The sequence below is a fragment of the Hyperolius riggenbachi genome, chromosome 1, assembly GCF_040937935.1.
Source record: "Hyperolius riggenbachi isolate aHypRig1 chromosome 1, aHypRig1.pri, whole genome shotgun sequence".
Taxonomy (NCBI): Eukaryota; Metazoa; Chordata; class Amphibia; order Anura; family Hyperoliidae; genus Hyperolius; species Hyperolius riggenbachi.
In genome coordinates this window covers 372,207,916-372,228,277 of record NC_090646.1, presented here as the reverse complement: position 1 = coordinate 372,228,277, position 20,362 = coordinate 372,207,916, and the positions used below count along the sequence as shown (strand labels likewise).

Sequence of the window (20,362 nt, the reverse complement as noted above, 5' to 3'; positions counted from 1 at the left end):
GAAAGGTTCCCCCTTTGAGCATTTATCAGAGAAAATAAGAAACTACATAAACGTGTGAAATTGGGTTCAGCTTTCAAACTCAGATGTTTCTCCAATTATACAAAATACCAGCAGATGGAAGGCAAATCACTAGCAAGATCTTCTTTAAAGAGCAGTCATCTTTAATAATTAAATAGTCCATGTCTGAAAGACATCCAGTGAAAGGCCAGACTGACAGCATACTGCAGTAATGTCTTATACAGAACTGCCTTTATGTTTTGCCCTTCGCAGTCCTCTGTACATCAGAAATTTATGACAACATAGAGCAATATCCTTTCTGTAGCATCCATTAAGGTACAGCATGTACTGTGAACCTAACATGGCATCGCTTATTGGAATTGCTGCTGCTGCAGTTATGTGCATGTTTCCATCATAGCTCACTACTAAGATTTATTATTGGCAGTTTAAAATACGGTTCAGCCTTACAAAAGGTGCATTCAATAGATGTCTGCATTTATTATAAGCTTAGCGTCTCTAATATAGGTGGTGTGTGTGTGTAAGTGTGCGTGTGTACGTGTGTGTGTGCATTATATATATATATATATATATATATATGTATGTATGTATGTATGTATGTATATATATATATATATATATATATATATATATATATATATATATATATGTATATGTATGTATGTATGTATGTATGTATGTATATATGTGTATATATATATATATATATATATATATATATGTGTATATATATATATATATATATATATATATATATATATATATACAGTACTGTGTAAAAGTTTTAGGCAGGTGTGAAAAAATGCTGTAAGCAAAGACTGCTTTCAGAATTGTTATGAATTTACAAAATGCAAAGTGAGCAAACAGGAATAAAGTCTAAATCAAACACGTATCAACTCTTATAAGTACACGTGCACAGTCAAGGATTTTGAAGGATTATAGTCTGTTATGATAATGATCAGCAATGTCACACGTAGGTTGAAACACAGTCATTAACTGAAACAGAAATGGATGTGTAGGAGGCTTAAAAGTGAGTGAGGAACAGCCAAACTCTGCTACGAAGGTGAGGTTTTGGAAGACGATCGTAGACACAGTGGTCAGCCAAGGAAACTTAGTGCAGCAGATGAATGACGCATCAAGCTTATTACCTTTCGAAATCGTAAGATGTCCAGCAGTGCCATCACCTCCCAATTGTAAGAAAGCAGTGGGACCCAGGTACACCCATCTACTGCCCAGAGAAGTCTGGCCAGAAGTGGTCTTCATGGACGAGTTGCAGCCAAAAAGCCATACCTATCATGTGGAAATAAGGCCAAGCGACTCAAGTATGCACAAAAACAAAGGAACTAGCGCAGAAAAATGGCAGCAGATGCTCTGGACTGATGAGTCAAAATTTTAAATATTTGACTTTAGCTGAAGGTAGTTTGTGTGTCGAAGGGCTGGAGAGTGGTACAATATTGAGTGTCTGCAGGCAACAGTAAAGCATTTTGGAGGTTCCTTGAAGATTTGGGACTACATTTCTGCAAATGGAGTTGGAGGTTTGGCCAGGAATAATGGTGTTCTCAATGCTGAGAAATACAGGCAGATACTTATTCATCATGCAATACCATCAGGGAGGCGTATGATTGGCACCAAATTTATTCTGCAACAGGAGTACTGTTGCCATGACTAGAAGAGCATTGGAGTTTTTCACTTTGGAAAGCTCCCATATATGCATTTAAAGGAGTTGTAAGGCAAATTTAAATAAAATAAACGCTACTTACCGGGGGCTTCCTCCAGCCCCAAGCTCCCAGGACCTCCCTCGCCGCATCTCTGCACGCAGCCGTTTGCCGGAGCTCCGACCCGGTCCCCGGCGATGACGTCAGAGCGACCGGGAGGTCGCTCTGTACTGCGCCTGCGCGATCGGCGCTGTCAATCACTGCCACGTGGGCCGGAGCAGACTGCGGTAAGTAGCGTTTATTTTATTTGAATTTGCCTTACAACTCCTTTAAAGGGAGTCTGAAGCGAAAATAAAAAACAGATACTTGCCTAAGATGGGGGAAAGCTCTGGGTCCTATAGAGCCTTCCCGGGCTCCTGACGGTGTCCACGTTCCACGGCAGTCTCCCCCATTAGCAGTCTCCGACCCATGGGTTTTAGACTGCTCTCTGCTGCTTCCCCTGGGCTTCGACAGTCTTTGGAAGCACTCGGGCCGAAGACAGATGCTCTGTAGTGCGCACATGTGAGTGCCCTCTCTCAAGCACTCGCATTTATGCAGTACAGAGCCGCCGGTCTTCGGGAGCCAAAGTGCTTTCAAAGATTGCTAGTCTCCTGCGGCGGGAGATTCACACGGGAGAGCCTGCAGGGGAATGAGAACACCGTGAGGAGACCGGGAAGGCTTTATAGGACACAGAGCCTTTACTCTCCTTAGGTATGTATCTGTTTTTTGTTTTGATTTCCGCTGCAGACTCACTTTATGAAAACATATTTTTGCAGGCCTACTGGGGCAACCAAGAATTGTATCTCTGTGCTTTCTGGCTATGTGCATATACAATAACAGACAAGTTTTATGAAACTATACAACCAAGTGTGCCCTGGTTGGTTTTGGTAAAGTCATAGAAATGATGATAGAGACATTTCAATGCTGGCGACTTCATCATCTGTAACTTATCAGCACTTTTATACAGACCTATGGAAAAGCAGTACCAAAGTATAGGGCTCTTATTGTGGTTTGTAAATGTCTTGGGGTCTATAACAAATATGTTTTATCATGTAATGAGTGTCCGCTCTAAGGTACACTGGCCTAAACCTTTGATCCAAGTCCCAAAAAATGTTTCATGCTCACTCCAAATAGATATTGGCAAATGCCTGGCTGCACAAAGTATATGGGTTTAACAGGCTCTCCATTATTCTAGGTCAATATAGGGCATTCTCCAAGAATTTGATAAATTGGCTTCTTTTTTAAATCTGCAAATAGATGTATGCAGCATATTTCCATATGTATTTCAATTGTATAATGAAAGTGGAATTTGAACACATGGAGATAGACAATTCCAAAGCTGGCTTTCTTTCTTTGAAGAGGCTGGCAATGTGCTTGGCTCCAGGGATGCAAGTTCTTGCACATGTCCTTGTTACAGCATATGCTTTCCACTGTCAGGGGCGTCTTGGAAAGGAAATCCATTTCTTCCGTACAGTATTGTGCTTCAGTTGTGTGCAGTGAATGTCCTGCTGTGCACAGTTTCATTTTGTTTTAGTTAATACTCATAATGACAAGCTTACGTTAAACTGAATAATGACTTCTGCAAACAAATCAACTGTTTAATCATGTTATTGTGATTGGAGAATTTGCATAGTGTTCCTTTTTTCTTAAAATGACTACATCCTATGACCCATTAGTAGGATTAATTTTTGACTACTGAACATACACCCTGTATGTCAGTCCTGCACCGTAATTACTACAGATAATTCCAGCTATCACGAGAAGATAAGATATACAGTATCCTGCCATTTTAATGAGGTGAAGAAAGTTAGAAAGAAAGTTTAGATTTCTAGAAACCTAGCCTAAAGGTGCGTACATACACACAATTTGGGTCAAATTAGTGTCACCAGTCAGGATCAAAACTTATGTTCTGGGTGACTCTGCAAGGTACCAATGCTGTGCAAACTCATTGCTAGGCAGCAGCTGAGCAATGTGTTCTCTGCCTATAAAGAAAGGAGGAGGAACAGCGGCATGACTTCTGCAAGCGGGGTAAGAAGGACAATGGACTTTGTGACCAATTATCAGGTGACCTCAATTTACACCTGCCCTTTCATCAGCCGAGGTGGCCTAGAAGCGGATCTGTCAGAAACAGTCTTATCAGTCTGCCGACAGCGTGTACACACATGCTACTGTCGGCAGAACGTCCGCCCAGCGGGAGGGTCTGACGGACCCTTCGTTTGCTACAGTATGGCATGTGTACGCGCCTTAACCTATCAAGAGCAAATCCAGATAAGACTCAAACTGCACATACTCTATACCAAAACCATTGATCATAGGGGCTGTTCATTCTTGCTCACATAGTGCCCAGCACCAGTATCCTAAGTACAGGCTGAAATGTGCAGATTTTGAGCCATTGGCAAAATGCATTTGTTATTATTAGCCTGGAGTTCAACTTTACTGCACTTGGGTTTTACAGCTTTGACAATCTGTAACGTTTCTTCTCCAACCATTATAGTTCTATTCTTGATCCAGACATGAGAATTTGTTGACTACCTTTCTACTGTGACCACTTACTGATTGTCTTTAGACTACAGTAAAAGAACAATGTGTATGTGTTATTTTCTAAAATCACTGTTCGTGGTTATCTAGGGCTTTTAGGTTTCACTGTTAGGTTTATCTAATAATGCAAAGAACAAAGCCAGAGGTTAACTCCAATTTCTTTAGTAGTTCTACGTTGCTGCACTTTGCATTTTCTGCTTAAATAGTGAAGATGATTTACTGTTGATGCCCATTCCTCTCTCCTCCGTATGGAAATTAGGCTGACACTAATGCTAAAAACTGTTTGAGAGCAGCAACTTTCTACTTTGTACCCTATGTCATTGTTTACCTATCTGGCCTTATACTTCTGGAGCTAGACTCTAAGTAGAACCTCTGTCTTTTATGCCAGCTCGACATTGCCCCTGAGCAAAATTGCTTCCACCTAGTCTTCCGCAATATGCCTTAAAGTTATTTAAGGTCCTGCTGTGTATCCATGCTTTCCTTTAACTGTTGTGCAAATTAATTCTTTTCGTTTTATACGCATCTGTTCTGTGCCTGTTTTATAGGAAATATTTTCTGAGTATGAGGTTCTTTGCTCTGTAATATATATATATGTATAACTTTAATACGAGTTTAAGAATAATTGCTATTTGGGGTTTTGGAGTTTACCTCTGGTTTCACGTTCCAGTAAGCTGTTTAAGTTAGGGACAAAAGCGGGTTGTAGTTTAGGGCAACTTGCGGGGTGGGATAAGGGCGGGGATTTTTTTCTGGGTTTTGTTTTTCTTATAGTTTCTGTGGTCATGATAGCACTATTGCCTTCTGACAGTTTGTACGTGCATTTACATATACTTCGCTTAATGTCCTGCATTATCACGATGTTTCATAATGGGTGACTTTGATTTTATTTCTTGGAATGTACGGGGGATGAACCATCCCATTAAAAGGAGACTGGTCTTTGACTTTTTGAAAAAGTCCAAAGCAAAAATAGTATGTTTGCAAGAAACACACCTTACAGGCTCCCGATTGAATACACTTAAAAAGCCTTGGATAGGCCATGTCTTTGCCTCCCAATATTCCTCTTATTCCAGAGGTACAGCTATCCTTGTGTCAAAAAACATTAAAATCAACTACGTTCGCACGGATCTGCTGGGTAGATATGTAATCCTGCATTTTTCTCTGGAAGGCCGATCCTTTATAGTGGCGTCCGTGTATGTACCTCCCCCATTCCACATTTCTGTACTAGACAAGGTGATGTCTATTATTTATGATCTACCATCCTGTCCTGTCACAATTTGTGGTGATTTCAACAATATTACGGACCCAATTTTAGACAGATCATCGCCGGGGGACCATAGGGGGCATTTAGCCTTCGTGGAGTGGATGCAAAGACATGGCCTTTCTGATATCTGGAGGTGGCGTAATTACAAAAAGGTGGCATTCTCCTGCTTCTCAGACTCTCATGGTACTATGTCCCGCATTGATTTAGTATTAGGCTCTCATGATATGCTTACTAAATTTAAATCCATCAAATACCTTCCTCATGGAATCTCCGACCATGCGCCTCTTCAGTGCACTCTGGTGGGAGACTCCTTGAGAAACGCAGGTTCCTGGAGGATGGGTCAGCTCTGGTTATGTGACGAGGTGGTGCTTAATTACTGTACCTCACAAATGAAAGAATATTGGCATCTTAACCCGGGTACCTCTACTTTGGGTATTGTGTGGGACGCATCTAAGGCAACCCTGCGTGGCCATTTCTCTCATATTAAAAGGTATCACCCTTAAAAATGACGATGCATATATTGCCCGCACTGAATCAATAATGCTAACTGCTCAAACTCAATTTCAGTCCAATCCCATCAAAGAAAACTATTCGGTGTGGGCCAAAGCCCGCCGTGAGCATGAAATTAGATTACTGAACAGGGCAAAGAGACGAAATTTTATATTCTCTTAAACGTTTTTTGAATTCGGTAATAAGTCAAGTAAATTATTAGCATCCATGGTTAGGGCCCAATGTTCTCCTATTGCTATACCACAAATTATCTCCTCCTCTGGTGAGGTGCTATCTTCCTCTTCAGAGATTTTGGAAGCATTTCGCCTATTCTATAGTAACCTCTATAAAGCTGACCCAGGATTTGACCTGTCCTCCATATCTGTCTTTCTGCAGGAATGTCAATTACCTACTCTCAATGTAGAAGACTGTGCATCCCTGGATGCGCCTATCACTATCTCAGAGGTTGTGGCCACAATTAAAACCCTTAAAGCTAATAAATCCCCGGGTCCTGATGGTATACCATCTGAATGGTATATTAAGAGCGGATCAGTTACCTCTCAAGCCCTTCTACATATGTTTAATGATGCCTATAAAGCGGGTACACTCCCTGAATCTATGAGGGAAGCCCATATAACCCTTCTTCTGAAGCCTGGAAAGATTCCTGAGATGTGTGACTCTTATCGTCCCATCTCTCTTTTAAATACAGATGTGAAGATACTGGCCAAAGTCCTTGCGGACCGCCTTAAAGTGGTTATTGAAAAACTAATTGCCCCGGATCAAACCGGGTTCATTCCCTCACGCTCCACCAAATTAAACTTACGTAGACTATTTGTAAACCTCCAATTTCCTCATAAGAATGCTGGGAAAAGAATACTTTTAGCCTTGGATACTAATAAGGCTTTCGATACGTTATCTTGGCGGTATCTTCAGTTTGTCCTAGAGGCCTTTGGATTTGGCCCAGGCTTTAGGAAATGGATTAATATCCTTTATAATTCACCCACCGCTAGACTGAAAGTAAATGGTCAAATCTCTGATCCCTTCTTAATCAGCAGAGGCACACGTCAAGGGTGCCCACTTTCCCCTTTACTGTTCGCCCTAGCTATGGAACCCCTAGCTGCATTTATTCGGGGTGACCCTCATATCACTGGCTGGATAATTAGAAGGGTACATGAAAAGATTTCCCTGTACGCTGACGATGTGCTTTTATACCTTGACAGTCCGGGTCGCTCTCTATCTAGGGTCTTGGAGGTTTACAAACTATTTGGTGATCTGTCGGGCTTGAGGGTTAACTGGTCAAAGTCTCTCCTTTTTCCTGTGGACGAAGAATCTATCAATAATTTACCCCCAGACCTTCCCCTTCAAATTTGTTCCTCCTTTAAATATCTGGGGATAACGATTGCGAGGCACAACAATTCTTATATTAGTAATAATCTCTCCCCTATTATTTCTAATATCGATGAGAAACTTAGGAGATGGAACAACCTACCTTTGGATCTGTTAGGTAGAGTCAATCTTATAAAAATTATCATTGCTCCTAAAATCCTATATATCCTTCTGATGGCTCCATGCTGGATCCCTATGTCATATTTTACCAAAATGAACTCATTGGTTCAATCCTTTCTCTGGGCTGGGAAGTCTCCTAGACTGGCTTTAGATACTCTGCGTCTTCCAGTAAGTAAAGGTGGATTGGCTCTACCACATTTTCAAAGGTATTTCCTGGCCGCACAACTTTCCTACATCTTTAGATGGGTACATAGTATAAGAAATGACTCCGCTCTAGATGCTGAAGCTGATTGTGCCTCTTCATATGAAGCCCTCTGCAACCTTATTTATCGGGGTAGTCCCCTCTCTGGGGAGGGCACAGATATTTTATCCTTCTCCCTTAAGACATTTCACAAGGCCCAACAGATTGCTGGAGATAACAAACAGGTTCTCTCTCCTAGTTCTCCACTTTGGTGTAACTCTAATCTCACTGAATTCTCAGCTTTTTCATAATAATAGCCTCAAAACGTGGTCCCATCTGGCCTTAGAGTTTAATCTTCCACGTTGTGCTCGCTTTCGGTATTTTCAGATTCGCCATGCTGCTCTGTGTCAATTTGGCAGCTCCGAAGTATGTCTTTCCCCAGGTACTGTTGAAAAATGGCTCCTGTTTAATTATCCCTCTAAACTTATTTCTAGATACTACTCCAATCTTACTGAATCTAAATACTCTCACAGAATAAATAAAGCTAGGGATAAGTGGGCAGATTGGGGAGAGGCAATCTCCTCTGATGATTGGGCCGATTTTGAATTATGTCAAAACGGTTATTCCCTCTAGAGATAAGCTGATCCAACTGAGATGGTTTCACCAGATATACTTCACCCCTATTAGATTGAGTAAATTTTCACCTAGCATTTCCAACGCCTGCTGGCGGTGTGGCCACACCCCTGGTTCTTTTAAGCATATGTGCTGGGACTGCCCGTCTATTCAGGCCTTTTGGTCCAAAACCCTCTCTTTCATGCAAGAAAAATTGAGTCTTCCCTGTATTCTATCTTATAAGGTATGCATCTTGGGTGTATTGTGGGATCTTCCTCTAAATAAACACAAGACGCTCCTAATGAGGTATCTCCTTTTTTATGGGAAAAAAACGATTGCTATAGAGTGGAAAAGCAATTTGGAACCCTCTCTCCAAACTTGGATCCGCTTAATTAATCAAGCCCTTCCTCTATACAAACTTACCTGGGAGAGACGTGGTGCCGTCTCTAAATTCTCTAAGATTTGGAAGCCTTGGCTTGACTCTGAGGAATCAGTTTCTGCTAACCTGGATATCACTCCTCAAGTTATAGATATGTTATAATATTTCCTTAAGTTTTATGTATCTCAATGCCTGTCTTTGGTGATTCTGCTGTGTTCCCCCCCTCCTACTGTTGTGAATATTCACTTGTATTCACCTTGCTGCAAACATTCAAGTAATTATGTACGAATGAACTGTACTGGAGGACTGTATATTCTTACTTCTTTGATGCTGTCATGATCTACAATTTTTATTTTCTGTGTTTTTGTGTTATTGTTTATATGTTCTTTAACACAATAAAAAAGAATTTGAAAAAAAAATAATAGTGAAGATGAAGCCCCAGCAGCATGGCTGACCTTTTTAGAAGTCTATGTGATTTTGTTAATATATCATACAGAGTTCATACAGTACATTGGCCTCCATTCACTAAGCATTTGGTAATGCAGAAATTGCTGATTTTACGGATCACCCTCACAAATTCCAATTCACTAAACCTATTGCTGCACAGAAAATATAGAATTACTGACTAGTGAGGTAAATTACTGACTTGTGCGGTAAATACCTCAAAATAAAGGCCTGTGCAGGTATAATTTTCAGACCTGCACCCTCTGCCCTGCTACCCGCAACCCGCTTACTGGTGAATCTGGTACCCGCACCCGAACCACAGGCCGCCAGACCCACGACCCAACCCACGACCCGCTTTTTCCATTTTATTATAAAAAAATACATTGGTAGTCTCACTGGAAGGCTGTAAAGTAAGTGAAACATATGTTCATACACAAACTTTTTTTTTTTTTTTTTTTTTAACTTCTGACTAAATTATGACTAAATTATCTCATGATTGCTTGCTTTCACTACCTGCGACCTGACCCCGCAACCCGATTAGAATCAAAACGGGTACCTGAACCCGACCCGCAATTTGGGTAACCCGCTGGGTACCCGACCCGATACAGGCCTCTACCTCAAGATATGTCAAGAAATTGCATTTCACAGAGATTTAGGCATTTGCTAAATCGGGCAAAAGTATTTGGTATTTACCTCCAGCTCTGACCAGCCGATACCTCACACTCTCCATGCGGTAGCATATTGACAGATGTAGCAGGCAGCCAATAGGGAAAGCCACATCCTGATTTGGTCTGACACCCTGGAAGGCGGGACTTCAATGTAGAATGGCAAAGACTTTTTATGAGGCTTTTCTGCATCCGTTTAGATGTGAAAATCTGTATACTGTTATACAGAAGAGCTCCCACTGGTGTCTGCAGCACATCTAAAGGGATGTTGAGGATGCACTGGACAGAAGCCCCCGACTCATACAGACCACTTCCTGCCTCAGCGCTGACCTGCTCCACAGCTAGTAAGTGACTCTTAACGAGCAGGGCTTGGTGAATTGAAGCATGTTTTTTTTCTGTAAATTACCAAACCTCTTCCTCATGCAGGAAATCTTTAGCAAATTTGGAAAAAAAAGTGTAAAATACAGAATGCAGTATTTTATTAAACTAAATTATTTTCCCTAACTGCCATTAGTGAATTGAGGCCATTGGGTGCTCTATAACCTTGGATTTTGAAAGATGAATGTTGGTCAGCTGTCACAGGCATTTGCCTCTGGGCCATCATACACAGGGTGCTAGGTGCAGATCCACCTCTGATTAGCACTCAATAAAGAAAGCCGCATACATACTTTGTGTTTTAGGAATACATGCCACTATTCATTAGGGAACACAATGTCTTCATCTTCTAGCTTTGCCTAAAACACAAAGGCCTTATTTTAATAAATGAATTTTAGTCAGCTGCTGTTGTTTTCCCTTTAGGTCCTATTTTAATATCATTAAAGCCTGGAGCGAAGAATTCCCAGATATATCTTCCCGAGGAGGAGTCCAAATTGCCTTCAAGAGAGCCAAAGAAAACCTATGAGGAAAGGACTCCCAGGAAAGCTTTGCTGGAAGTAGAGTACAAGACAGAGATCATTAGAGAAGACAGAGGGAAGATGAGGAGCACAGACAGGAAGCTAGAATCCAGGCACTCCTTCATCTCCAATGGTTTGGACTTGTTTGAACGTCCCCCACCTAAGACAGAAAATGAGGTATGCCACACTCTTAACAGATTCAACATTTTAATAGATTTTGTAGATAAGGAAATGTACAACCTGGGGCTTCTAACGGCCCCCCGCAGTTGCCCTGTGCTTGGGCCGGTACTCAATGATCTGCTGGTACCTCGCCGCAGCTCAGTTTCACTTTTGGCCACTGAGCCGGTCTCCGGCCACTGCGTCTGCACTGCCTTGACCGTGCATGTCCTCGTTCGCACTCCTGTTGCAGTATGAGGATATCTCTACTGTGCCTGCACAGGACACTCCCGGTGACAGGAGCATGAACGAGGAAGTGCGTGGGCAGGGCTGTGCAGGCACAGTGGCCTGCGACAGGTTCAGTCACTGAAAGGGGGACTGGAGGATTGTTCTGACTGCAGGGGGCAAGTAGAAGCTCCAGGTAAGTAAAACTGCCCCTTTTTTTTAGGAAACTTAAAGGGAACCTAAACTGAGAGGGATATGGAAGTTTCCTTTTAAACAATACCATTTGCTTGGCAGTCCTGCTGATCTATTTGCCTGCAGTAGTGGTAATCGCACACATGAAACAAGCATGTAGCTAATCCAGTCTGACTTCAGTCAGAGCACGTGATCTGCATGCTTGTTGAGGGGTTGTGGATAAAAGTGTTAGAGACACAGGATCAGCAGAAGAGTCAGGCAACTGGTATTATTTTAAAAGGAAAAATCCATATCCGTCTCAGTTTTTAGGTTCCCAATACTAGTTTCTTGTCATCATGCTGATCTCTTTGGCTGCATCACACAGCTGAAGAAAGCATGCAGAAAATCTTGTCAAAATTCAATCAGAAACATCTGATCTGCATGCTTGTTCAGAGTCTATGGTTAAAAAAAAATAGAGACAGGATAGCCAGGCAATTTGCATTCTTAGAAAGGAAACAAATACTACAGCCTCCATATTCCTCTCTCTTCAGGTGTACTGTATATACTCACGTATAAGCCTAATTGTTCAGCATAAAAAAATGTGCTGAAAAGTTAACTCCTCGGCTCATATGCGAGTTAGGGGAGCAAAACAAATGGTGGAGCAGGTTTTGAAACTGTTGAAGCTGTTTGCAGCTAGATTTGCTGTGCAAACTATCTAAATTTTAGATAAGATATATAGACCAGTTACTTGTTATAGTTAGTTTTTCATCTCTGATCCGCTTTAATGGCAGAGGAGCCTAAGGATTATGCACTAGTGATCCTGCTCTTGCCAGCTTGCACCCTGCTGTGTCTGTGCCCTTTATCCCCTGCAACATGGTGTGCAGAGTATGCTGCTCAAGACTACCTCTGTCCCCTGGCTTGTGGAGAGCGCAAGCAACGTGTCAGCAGTTCAATAATCAAAAATTCTTCCTATGTGGCAATTGCTGTGTGGCAATCGTCTCATATCTAGTCTAGTCTAGACAGTCTAGTGGCTTCTTGAGACACCGCTGTATAATCATGGGGCACATCTGGCTATGGGGAGGGGGCTGACTTGTATTGAGGGAACATCTAGGTACTGTGGAGGGGGTTATATTGAGGAGGGTGCTTATACACGAGTCAATCACTTTTTCCTGGTTTCTGGGGGAAAGTGGGTACCTCGGCTTATACAGGGGTCGGCTTATATGCGAGTATATACAGTACTTTTAAGAAGACTAGGTTACTAAGACAGTTACTATGCAGGTTTCAGGTAGAGCCTGCCCCAGTCCTCTGCTCAGAGTATGGAAAAATGTAAAGTCTTAATTCTATGAAAAAAGATAAATGCCAATTAAAAAGTTTCCATTTCTGATCCAGATTTTGGCACAAAATTGGATGATGTTCTCCTAGGAAAAATAGAGCTGCTTTGGGAAAAAAAACAGAATACAACTTTAAAATCAGAGACAGTCCAGTGAGGGTACCCATTCTTGTATGCCAAGGTCCATATTGTCCTTTTGTAGAAATCCTGGGAAACAGGAACACTGTCAAAAGGTACCAAACATCCTCGGCTTTACGTCAAGACATTTAGATCTCACTCACTACAGAAAAAAAAAAAGAAAAAAAAAGTATTGAGGTCAGCTTGTACACGAGTTAGAGCTTAAAGCATGCTGGCCATACTTATTAACAAGTAGGGTGATGGGGAGGGTGATTATGAGAGGGCAGGGGGACAGATACTGACTGCACTGGTTACCAGAAAAAGGGAAGGTAACAGATTCTGTCTGTACGGATACCTAGGGAGGGAGGCGGTACAGATATTGGCCACACTAATTATTGGAGGGGGTGGCAGGGGGCCAGATAGTTTCCGAACCGATTACTTAACCCAGTCAGGTTCCGTCATTTTCACGTGAGAAATGTTCACCTCCCATTCATTAGCCTATAACTTTATCACTACTTATCACAATGCACTGATCTATATCTTGCTTTTTCCACCACCAATTAGGCTTTCTTTGGGGGGTACATTTTGCTAAGAGCCACTTTAGTGTAAATGCATTTTAACAGGAAGAATAAGAAAAAAATGGAAAAATTCATTATTTCTCAGTTTTCAGCCATTATAGTTTTAAAATAATACATGCCTCCATAATTAAAACTCACGTATTGCCTATGCCCATATGTCCCGGTTATTACACCGTTAAAATTATGTCCCTATCACAATGTATGGCGACAATATTTTATTTGGAAATAAAGCTGCATTTTTTCCATTTTGCATCTATCACTATTTACAAGTTTAAAATAAAAAAATATATAGAAATATTTCATCTTTACATTGATATTTAAAAAGTTTAGACCCTTAGGTAAATATTTACATGTTTTTTTTTTTTTTATTGTAATGTTTTTGTTTTTTTTATAGAAAACATTTTATTTGGGTACTTTTGGGAGGGTGGGAGGTAAACAATAGATTTATAATGTAAATGTGTGTTAATTCTTTTTTTTTTTTCAGGTGTAGTATTACTTTTTGGCCACAAGATGGCGGCCATGAGTTTGTTTACATGACGTCACTCTAAGCGTAGCACGCGCTTACAGTGACGCATCGGGAAGGAGACAGCCAGAAAAAGCACAGCTTCCGAGAGAAGCTGTCGCTTTTTCAGCGGGGGAGAGGAATCAGTGATCGGGCGCCATAGCCCGATACATTGATTCCTTGGCTACCGAATCCGCGGCCGGGAGTGCGCGGTAGCGCGCATGGTTCCTGGACGTAGAAACTACGTCCAGGAACCAAAATAGGTTAAGGATGGGGGGTTACAGATACTAGCTGCACTGCCTACTAAGGTGCTGGAGGGGGGGGGGGGGGGGTAATTGCTGAACCTCGGGGGCCAGGAAAGTTAATTGCTGTAGTTCGGGACCAGGAGGAGTTAACCACTTCCCGACCGCCCACCGCACAGAAGCGGCCGGAAAGTGGACCCCGCAAGGACCGCCGCATGCACAGAGGCACGGCGGTCCTTGTAGGGGCATGGGCGGCGCGATCGCGTCATTCGTGACGTGATCGGCCGCCGGGGACTAGCTCCGCCCACCTCGCGCTGTAACCCCCTGGCCGTTCGGAAGCGCCGGCGGGTTACTAGCACCCGGATCGCCGCATACAAAGTGTATAATACAGGCTGCCTCCTGCCATGGTGGTCCCAGTGTCCGAGGGACCACCAGGGCAGGCTGCAGCCACCCTAGTCTGCACCCAAGCACACTTCCCCCCCCCCCCCCCTGCCCCCTGATCACCCACAGCACCCCTCAGACCCCCCCCCCCCCTGCCCACCCCCCAGACCACTGTTTGCACCCAATCACCCCCCTAATCACCCATCAATCACTCCCTGTCACTATCTGTCAACGCTGTTTTTTTTATTCCCTAAACTGCCCCCTGCTCCCTCCTGATCACCCCCCACCCCTCAGATTAACCCCAGACCCCCCCCCCCCAGACACCCCCCTCCCCCTGTGTACTCTATGCATCTATCACCCTGATCACCTGTAAATCACCTGTCAATCACCCCCTGTCACTGCCACCCATCAATCAGCCCCTAACCTGCCCCTTGCAGGCAATCTGATCACCCACCCACACCAATAGATCGCCCGCAGATCCAACGTCAGATCACCTCCCAAGTGCAGTGTTTACATCTGTTCTCTACCCTAAACACCCACTACTTACCCATCAATCACCCATCAATCACCCCCTGTCACTGCCACCCATCAATCAGCCCCTAACCTGCCCCTTGCAGGCAATCTGATCACCCACCCACACCAATAGATCGCCCGCAGATCCAACGTCAGATCACCTCCCAAGTGCAGTGTTTACATCTGTTCTCTACCCTAAACACCCACTAATTACCCATCAATCACCCATCAATCACCACCTATCACCACCTGTCACTGTTACCCATCAGATCAGACCCTAATCTGCCCCTTGCGGGCACCCAATCACCCGCCTACACGCTCATATTGCCCTCAGACCCCCCCTCTTATCAATTCGCCAGTGCAATATTTACATCTGTTCTTCCCTGTAATAACCCACTGATCACCTGTCAATCACCCATCAATCACTCCCTGTCACTGCCACCCATCAATCACCCCCTGTCACTGCCACCCATCAATCAGCCCCTAACCTGCCCCTTGCGGGCAATCTGATCACCCACCCACACCAATAGATCGCCCGCAGATCCGACGTCCGATCACCTCCCAAGTGCAGTGTTTACATCTGTTCTCTACCCTAAACACCCACTAATTACCCATCAATCACCCCCTGTCACTGCTACCTATCAGATTAGACCCCTGTCTGCCCCTAGGGCACTCAATCACCCGCCCACACCCTCAGAACGCCCTCAGACCCCAGCCCTGATCACCTCGCCAGTGCATTGCTTGCATCTATTCCCCCCTCTAATCACACCTTGAGACACCCATCAATCACCTCCTATCACCCCCCTAGCACTCCTATCCATCAGATCAGGCCCAATACAACCTGTCATCTAAAGGCCACCCGGCTTATGACCGGTTCCACAAAATTCGCCCCCTCATAGACCACCTGTCATCAAAATTTGCAGATGCTTATACCCCTGAACAGTCATTTTCAGACATTTGGTTTCCAGACTACTCACGGTTTTGGGCCCGTAAAATGCCAGGGCGGTATAGGAACCCCACAAGTGACTCCATTTTAGAAAAAAAGACACCCCAAGGTATTCTGTTAGGTGTATGACAAGTTCATAGAAGATTTTATTTTTTGTCAAAAGTTAGCGGAAATTGATTTTTATTGGGTTTTTTTTCACAAAGTGTCATTTTTCACTAACTTGTGACAAAAAATAAAATCTTCTATGAACTCACCATACACCTAACGGAATACCTTGGGGTTTCTTCTTTCTAAAATGGGGTCACTTGTGGGGTTCCTATACTGCCCTGGCATTTTAGGGGCCCTAAACCGTGAGGAGTAGTCTAGAAAACAAATGCCTCAAAATGACCTGTGAATAGGATGTTGGGCCCCTTAGCGCACCTAGGCTGCAAAAAAGTGTCACACGTGGTACCGCCGTACTCAGGAAAAGTAGTATAATGTGTTTTGGGGTGTATTTTTACACATACTCATGCTGGGTGGGAGAAATCTCTCTGTAAATGGACAATTGTGTGTAAAAAAAAAAATCAAACAATTGTCATTTACAGAGATATTTCTCCCACCCAGCACGGGTATGTGTAAAAATATGCCCCAAAACACATTATACTACTTCTCCTGAGTACGGCGGTACCACATGTGTGGCACTTTTTTACACCCTAAGTACGCTAAGGGGCCCAAAGTCCAATGAGTACCTTTAGGATTTCACAGGTCATTTTGCGACATTTGGTTTCAAGACTACTACTCACGGTTTAGGGCCCCTAAAATGCCAGGGCAGTATAGGAACCCCACAAATGACCCCATTTTAGAAAGAAGACACCCCAAGGTATTCCGTTAGGAGTATGGTGAGTTCATAGAAGATTTTATTTTTTGTCACAAGTTAGCGGAAAATGACACTTTGTGAAAAAAAAAAACAATTAAAATCTATTTCCGCTAACTTGTGACAAACAAATAAAATCTTCTATGAACTCACCATACTCCTAACGGAATATCTTGGGGTGTCTTCTTTCTAAAATGGGGTCATTAGTGGGGTTCCTATACTGCCCTGGCATTTTAGGGGCCCTAAACCGTGAGGAGTAGTCTTGAAACAAAAATGACCTGTGAAATCCTAAAGGTACTCAATGGACTTTGGGCCCCTTAGCGCAGTTAGGGTGCAAAAAAGTGCCACACGTGGTATCGCCGTACTCAGGAGAAGTAGTATAATGTGTTTTGGGGTGTATTTTTACACATACCCATGCTGAGTGGGAGAAATCTCTCTCTGTAAATGGACAATTGTGTGTAAAAAAAAAAATCAAACAATTGTCATTTACAGAGATATTTCTCCCACCCAGCATGGGTATGTGTAAAAATATACCCCAAAACACATTATACTACTTCTCCTGAGTACGGCAATACCACATGTGTGGCACTTTTTTGCAGCCTAACTGCGCTAAGGGGCCCAAAGTCCAATGAGCGCCTTTAGGCTTTACAGGGGTGCTTACAATTTAGCACCCCCCAAAATGTCAGGACAGTAAACACACCCCACAAATGACCCCATTTTGGAAAGTAGACACTTCAAGGTATTCAGAGAGGAGCATAGTGAGTCCGTGGCAGATTTCATTTTTTTTTTTTTTTTGTCGCAAGTTAGAAGAAATGGAAACTTTTTTTTTTTTTTTTTGTCACAAAGTGTCATTTTCCGCTTACCTGTGACAAAAAATAATATCTTCTATGAACTCACTATGCCTCTCAGTGAATACTTTGGGATGTCTTCTTTCCAAAATGGGGTCATTTGGGGGGTATTTATACTATCCTGGAATTCTAGCCCCTCATGAAACATGTCAGGTGGTCAGAAAAGGCAGAGATGCTGGAAAATGGGAAAATTCACTTTTTGCACCATAGTTTGTAAACGCTATAACTTTTACCCAAACCAATTAATATAGGCTGAATGGGTTTTTTTTTTAAATCAAAAACATGTTTGTCCACATTTTTCGCGCTGCATGTATACAGAAATTTTACTTAATTTGAAAAATGTCAGCACAGAAAGTTAAAATAATTTTTTTGACAAAATTCATGTCTTTTTTGATGAATATAATAATAAGTAAAAATCGAAGCAGCAATCAAATAGCACCAAAAGAAAGCTTTATTAGTGACAAGAAAAGGAGCCAAAATTCATTTAGGTGGTAGGTTGTATGAGCGAGCAATAAACCGTGAAAGCTGCAGTGGTCTGAATGGAAAAAAAGTGCCTGGTCCTTAAGGGGGGTAAAGCCCACGGTCCTCAAGTGGTTAATGGCTGCAATACATTATGCAGTGCACTTGTTAACCTCCCTGGCGGTAAGCCCGACCTACGCTTGGGCTAGCCGCCGGAGAGGATCAAATGGCCCTCGGAGTTGTTTTTTTTTAAATAAAATTTGAACGAACTGCTTAAGCTAGCACTTTGCTAGCTAATGATGCCCCCAAAGTCCCTCTGCTCACCCCTGATCCCCCCCAGATCACTGCCGTGATATGTACCCCCCAGGGATCCCGCGATGGCGCAGCCTCCCAATCAGCTCCAGGCTTGGCTATGGGGAGGATCGGGATTGCGCATTACATGTCCGATTGTCGCCATAGCGACGGCTGAAGCTAAAGGGTGAAGATGCGTCTCTCGGCTGGATCGCGGATGGGTAAATATTGCCGGTGGCGATCAAGGGGATCAGAGCGGTGCCAATGGACTTGGGGGCCACAGTTAGCTAGCAAAGTGCAAGCTTAAGCAGTTAGATCAAAATTGTTTTTAAAAAATCCTCCCGCGGGCGCAGCATCTGAAACTGCGTATCGCCCGGGAGGTTAAACAATACCAGTTGCCTGGCAGTTCTGCATTCAGCTAATCAGATTTGACAAAAATGTCAGGTCTATGGCTAAAAGTGTTAGAAGCAGAAGATCAGTAGGATAACCAGGCAATTGATATTGCTTAAAAGGAAATAAATATGGCAGCCTCCATGTATCTTTTGCTTCAGGTTACCTTTAACCTCCCGAGTCATAAACCCTTACATAGGGCATGTTCTATATACAGTTGAGCTCTGCATACAAAGTGAAAGTGATCACGAAATTGATTCCTACAATTCCATCAACTCTGGCAGATTTGCAGGACAAAGTGAAGTCAAGCCAACATTTTCCTGGCCCAAAGTCTTTAAACATACTCCCTGTTGACATTTACTTTCTGTCCTGCAACTTGGTCCTCTGTGGTAATACTCTGTTTTAAAAATGCCATACATTTCTGGTTGATGAGTTCACCAGTGACATTCCCTTGAGGAAGGAGGCCCTTGTCTGAACAGATAGGTGGAGTCCATTGTCCATTTGCTGGATTCCTAAAGACTAGGTGTATACCGTGTGCTTACTTTTATTCAGTAATCTTATTGTGTCACAGCTAATTAGGTTATTTCGTTTTATTGCACAGTTATTGCAAATGTTCTACAAGCAGCAAGAAGAAATCCGCAGGTTGCGTGATCAGCTGAGCCAAAGAGATATTCATATCCGACAACTCGAGTTGGAAATCAAGAATGTGCGATACAGAGAAACTGCATATTGACTACACTCAGATACAAAAATCAAGAATGTCTGCAGATAACCACTATGTTTTTATTTTCACACATGAAAACGAAAAAAAATTGCTGATAGATATGTAATAATGCTACATGCTGCATATATATATATATATATATATATATATATATATATATATATATATATATATTTACTACCAGTATTTTTAATATAAGAAAATGTTTTTAAAAACAATCATTTATTATCAGTCCTGAGAGACCACTTAGTCTGTTAATGAAGCGAGGAGGAAAAAGGAATTGTAGAAATAAAATGCCTTTGCAGTTGTACAATTTTAATCAATGAATCTTAAGTGCATCTTATGCTTACCTTTTATAAATCCTATAGAAGTAAATGAAAACACCCCCCCCCCCCCCCAAGGGATGTCACAACTGCTCCATTGGCTCTCCGAATCCCCCAACCCCACAAAGCAACAGAACATGTCTCTAGCCTGCAGGTTAGCGATGCATCTGTACAGCCTTAGCCCTGCAATGCATTGCAGTGTATGAGCTTTTAGTCCTCTGAGTAGACTGCTGAGGCTCTTTTGTGACTGGTTGTGCGACTCTCTGATCACCTGTGACACAAAAACAAAATAATAAAGGGGCAGATTTATCAAAATGAAACGAAAATTGGAGGAAACCGGGGGCAAAACAGTTGCAAAAGTAAAGCAGTTGCTCACAGCAACCAATCATAAACCTTCACTTAAGACAAACCTAAAGTGAGAAATTCACTTCATGTTAGATAAAAAAAAAGCAAAGGCTCTGGATAGTATAGAGCAGTGATGGCTAACCTTGGCACTCCAGCTGTGATGGAACTACAAGTCCCATGAGGCATTGCAATACTCTGACAGCTCTAAGCATAACTCAGGGAGGCAGAGGCATGATGGGATTTGTAGTGTTGTCACAGCTGAAGTGCCAAGGTTAGCCATCACTGGTATAGAGC

At 42.7% G+C, this 20,362-nt stretch overlaps 1 protein-coding gene across 1 annotated transcript in view; it reads left to right on the top strand.

Annotated features, from left to right (window-relative positions):
* The window catches only part of CORO2A (coronin 2A), a 213,097-nt gene extending 193,588 nt beyond the window's left edge, over positions 1 to 19,509 (top strand). Inside the window, exons 11-12 of the mRNA XM_068271342.1 lie at positions 10,580 to 10,851; positions 19,278 to 19,509. Coding sequence (XP_068127443.1) covers positions 10,580 to 10,851; positions 19,278 to 19,409 — 404 coding nt within the window. The 3' untranslated portion in view covers positions 19,410 to 19,509. The remainder of the gene's footprint in view (positions 1 to 10,579; positions 10,852 to 19,277) is intronic.
* Positions 19,510 to 20,362: the final 853 nt, after the last annotated feature.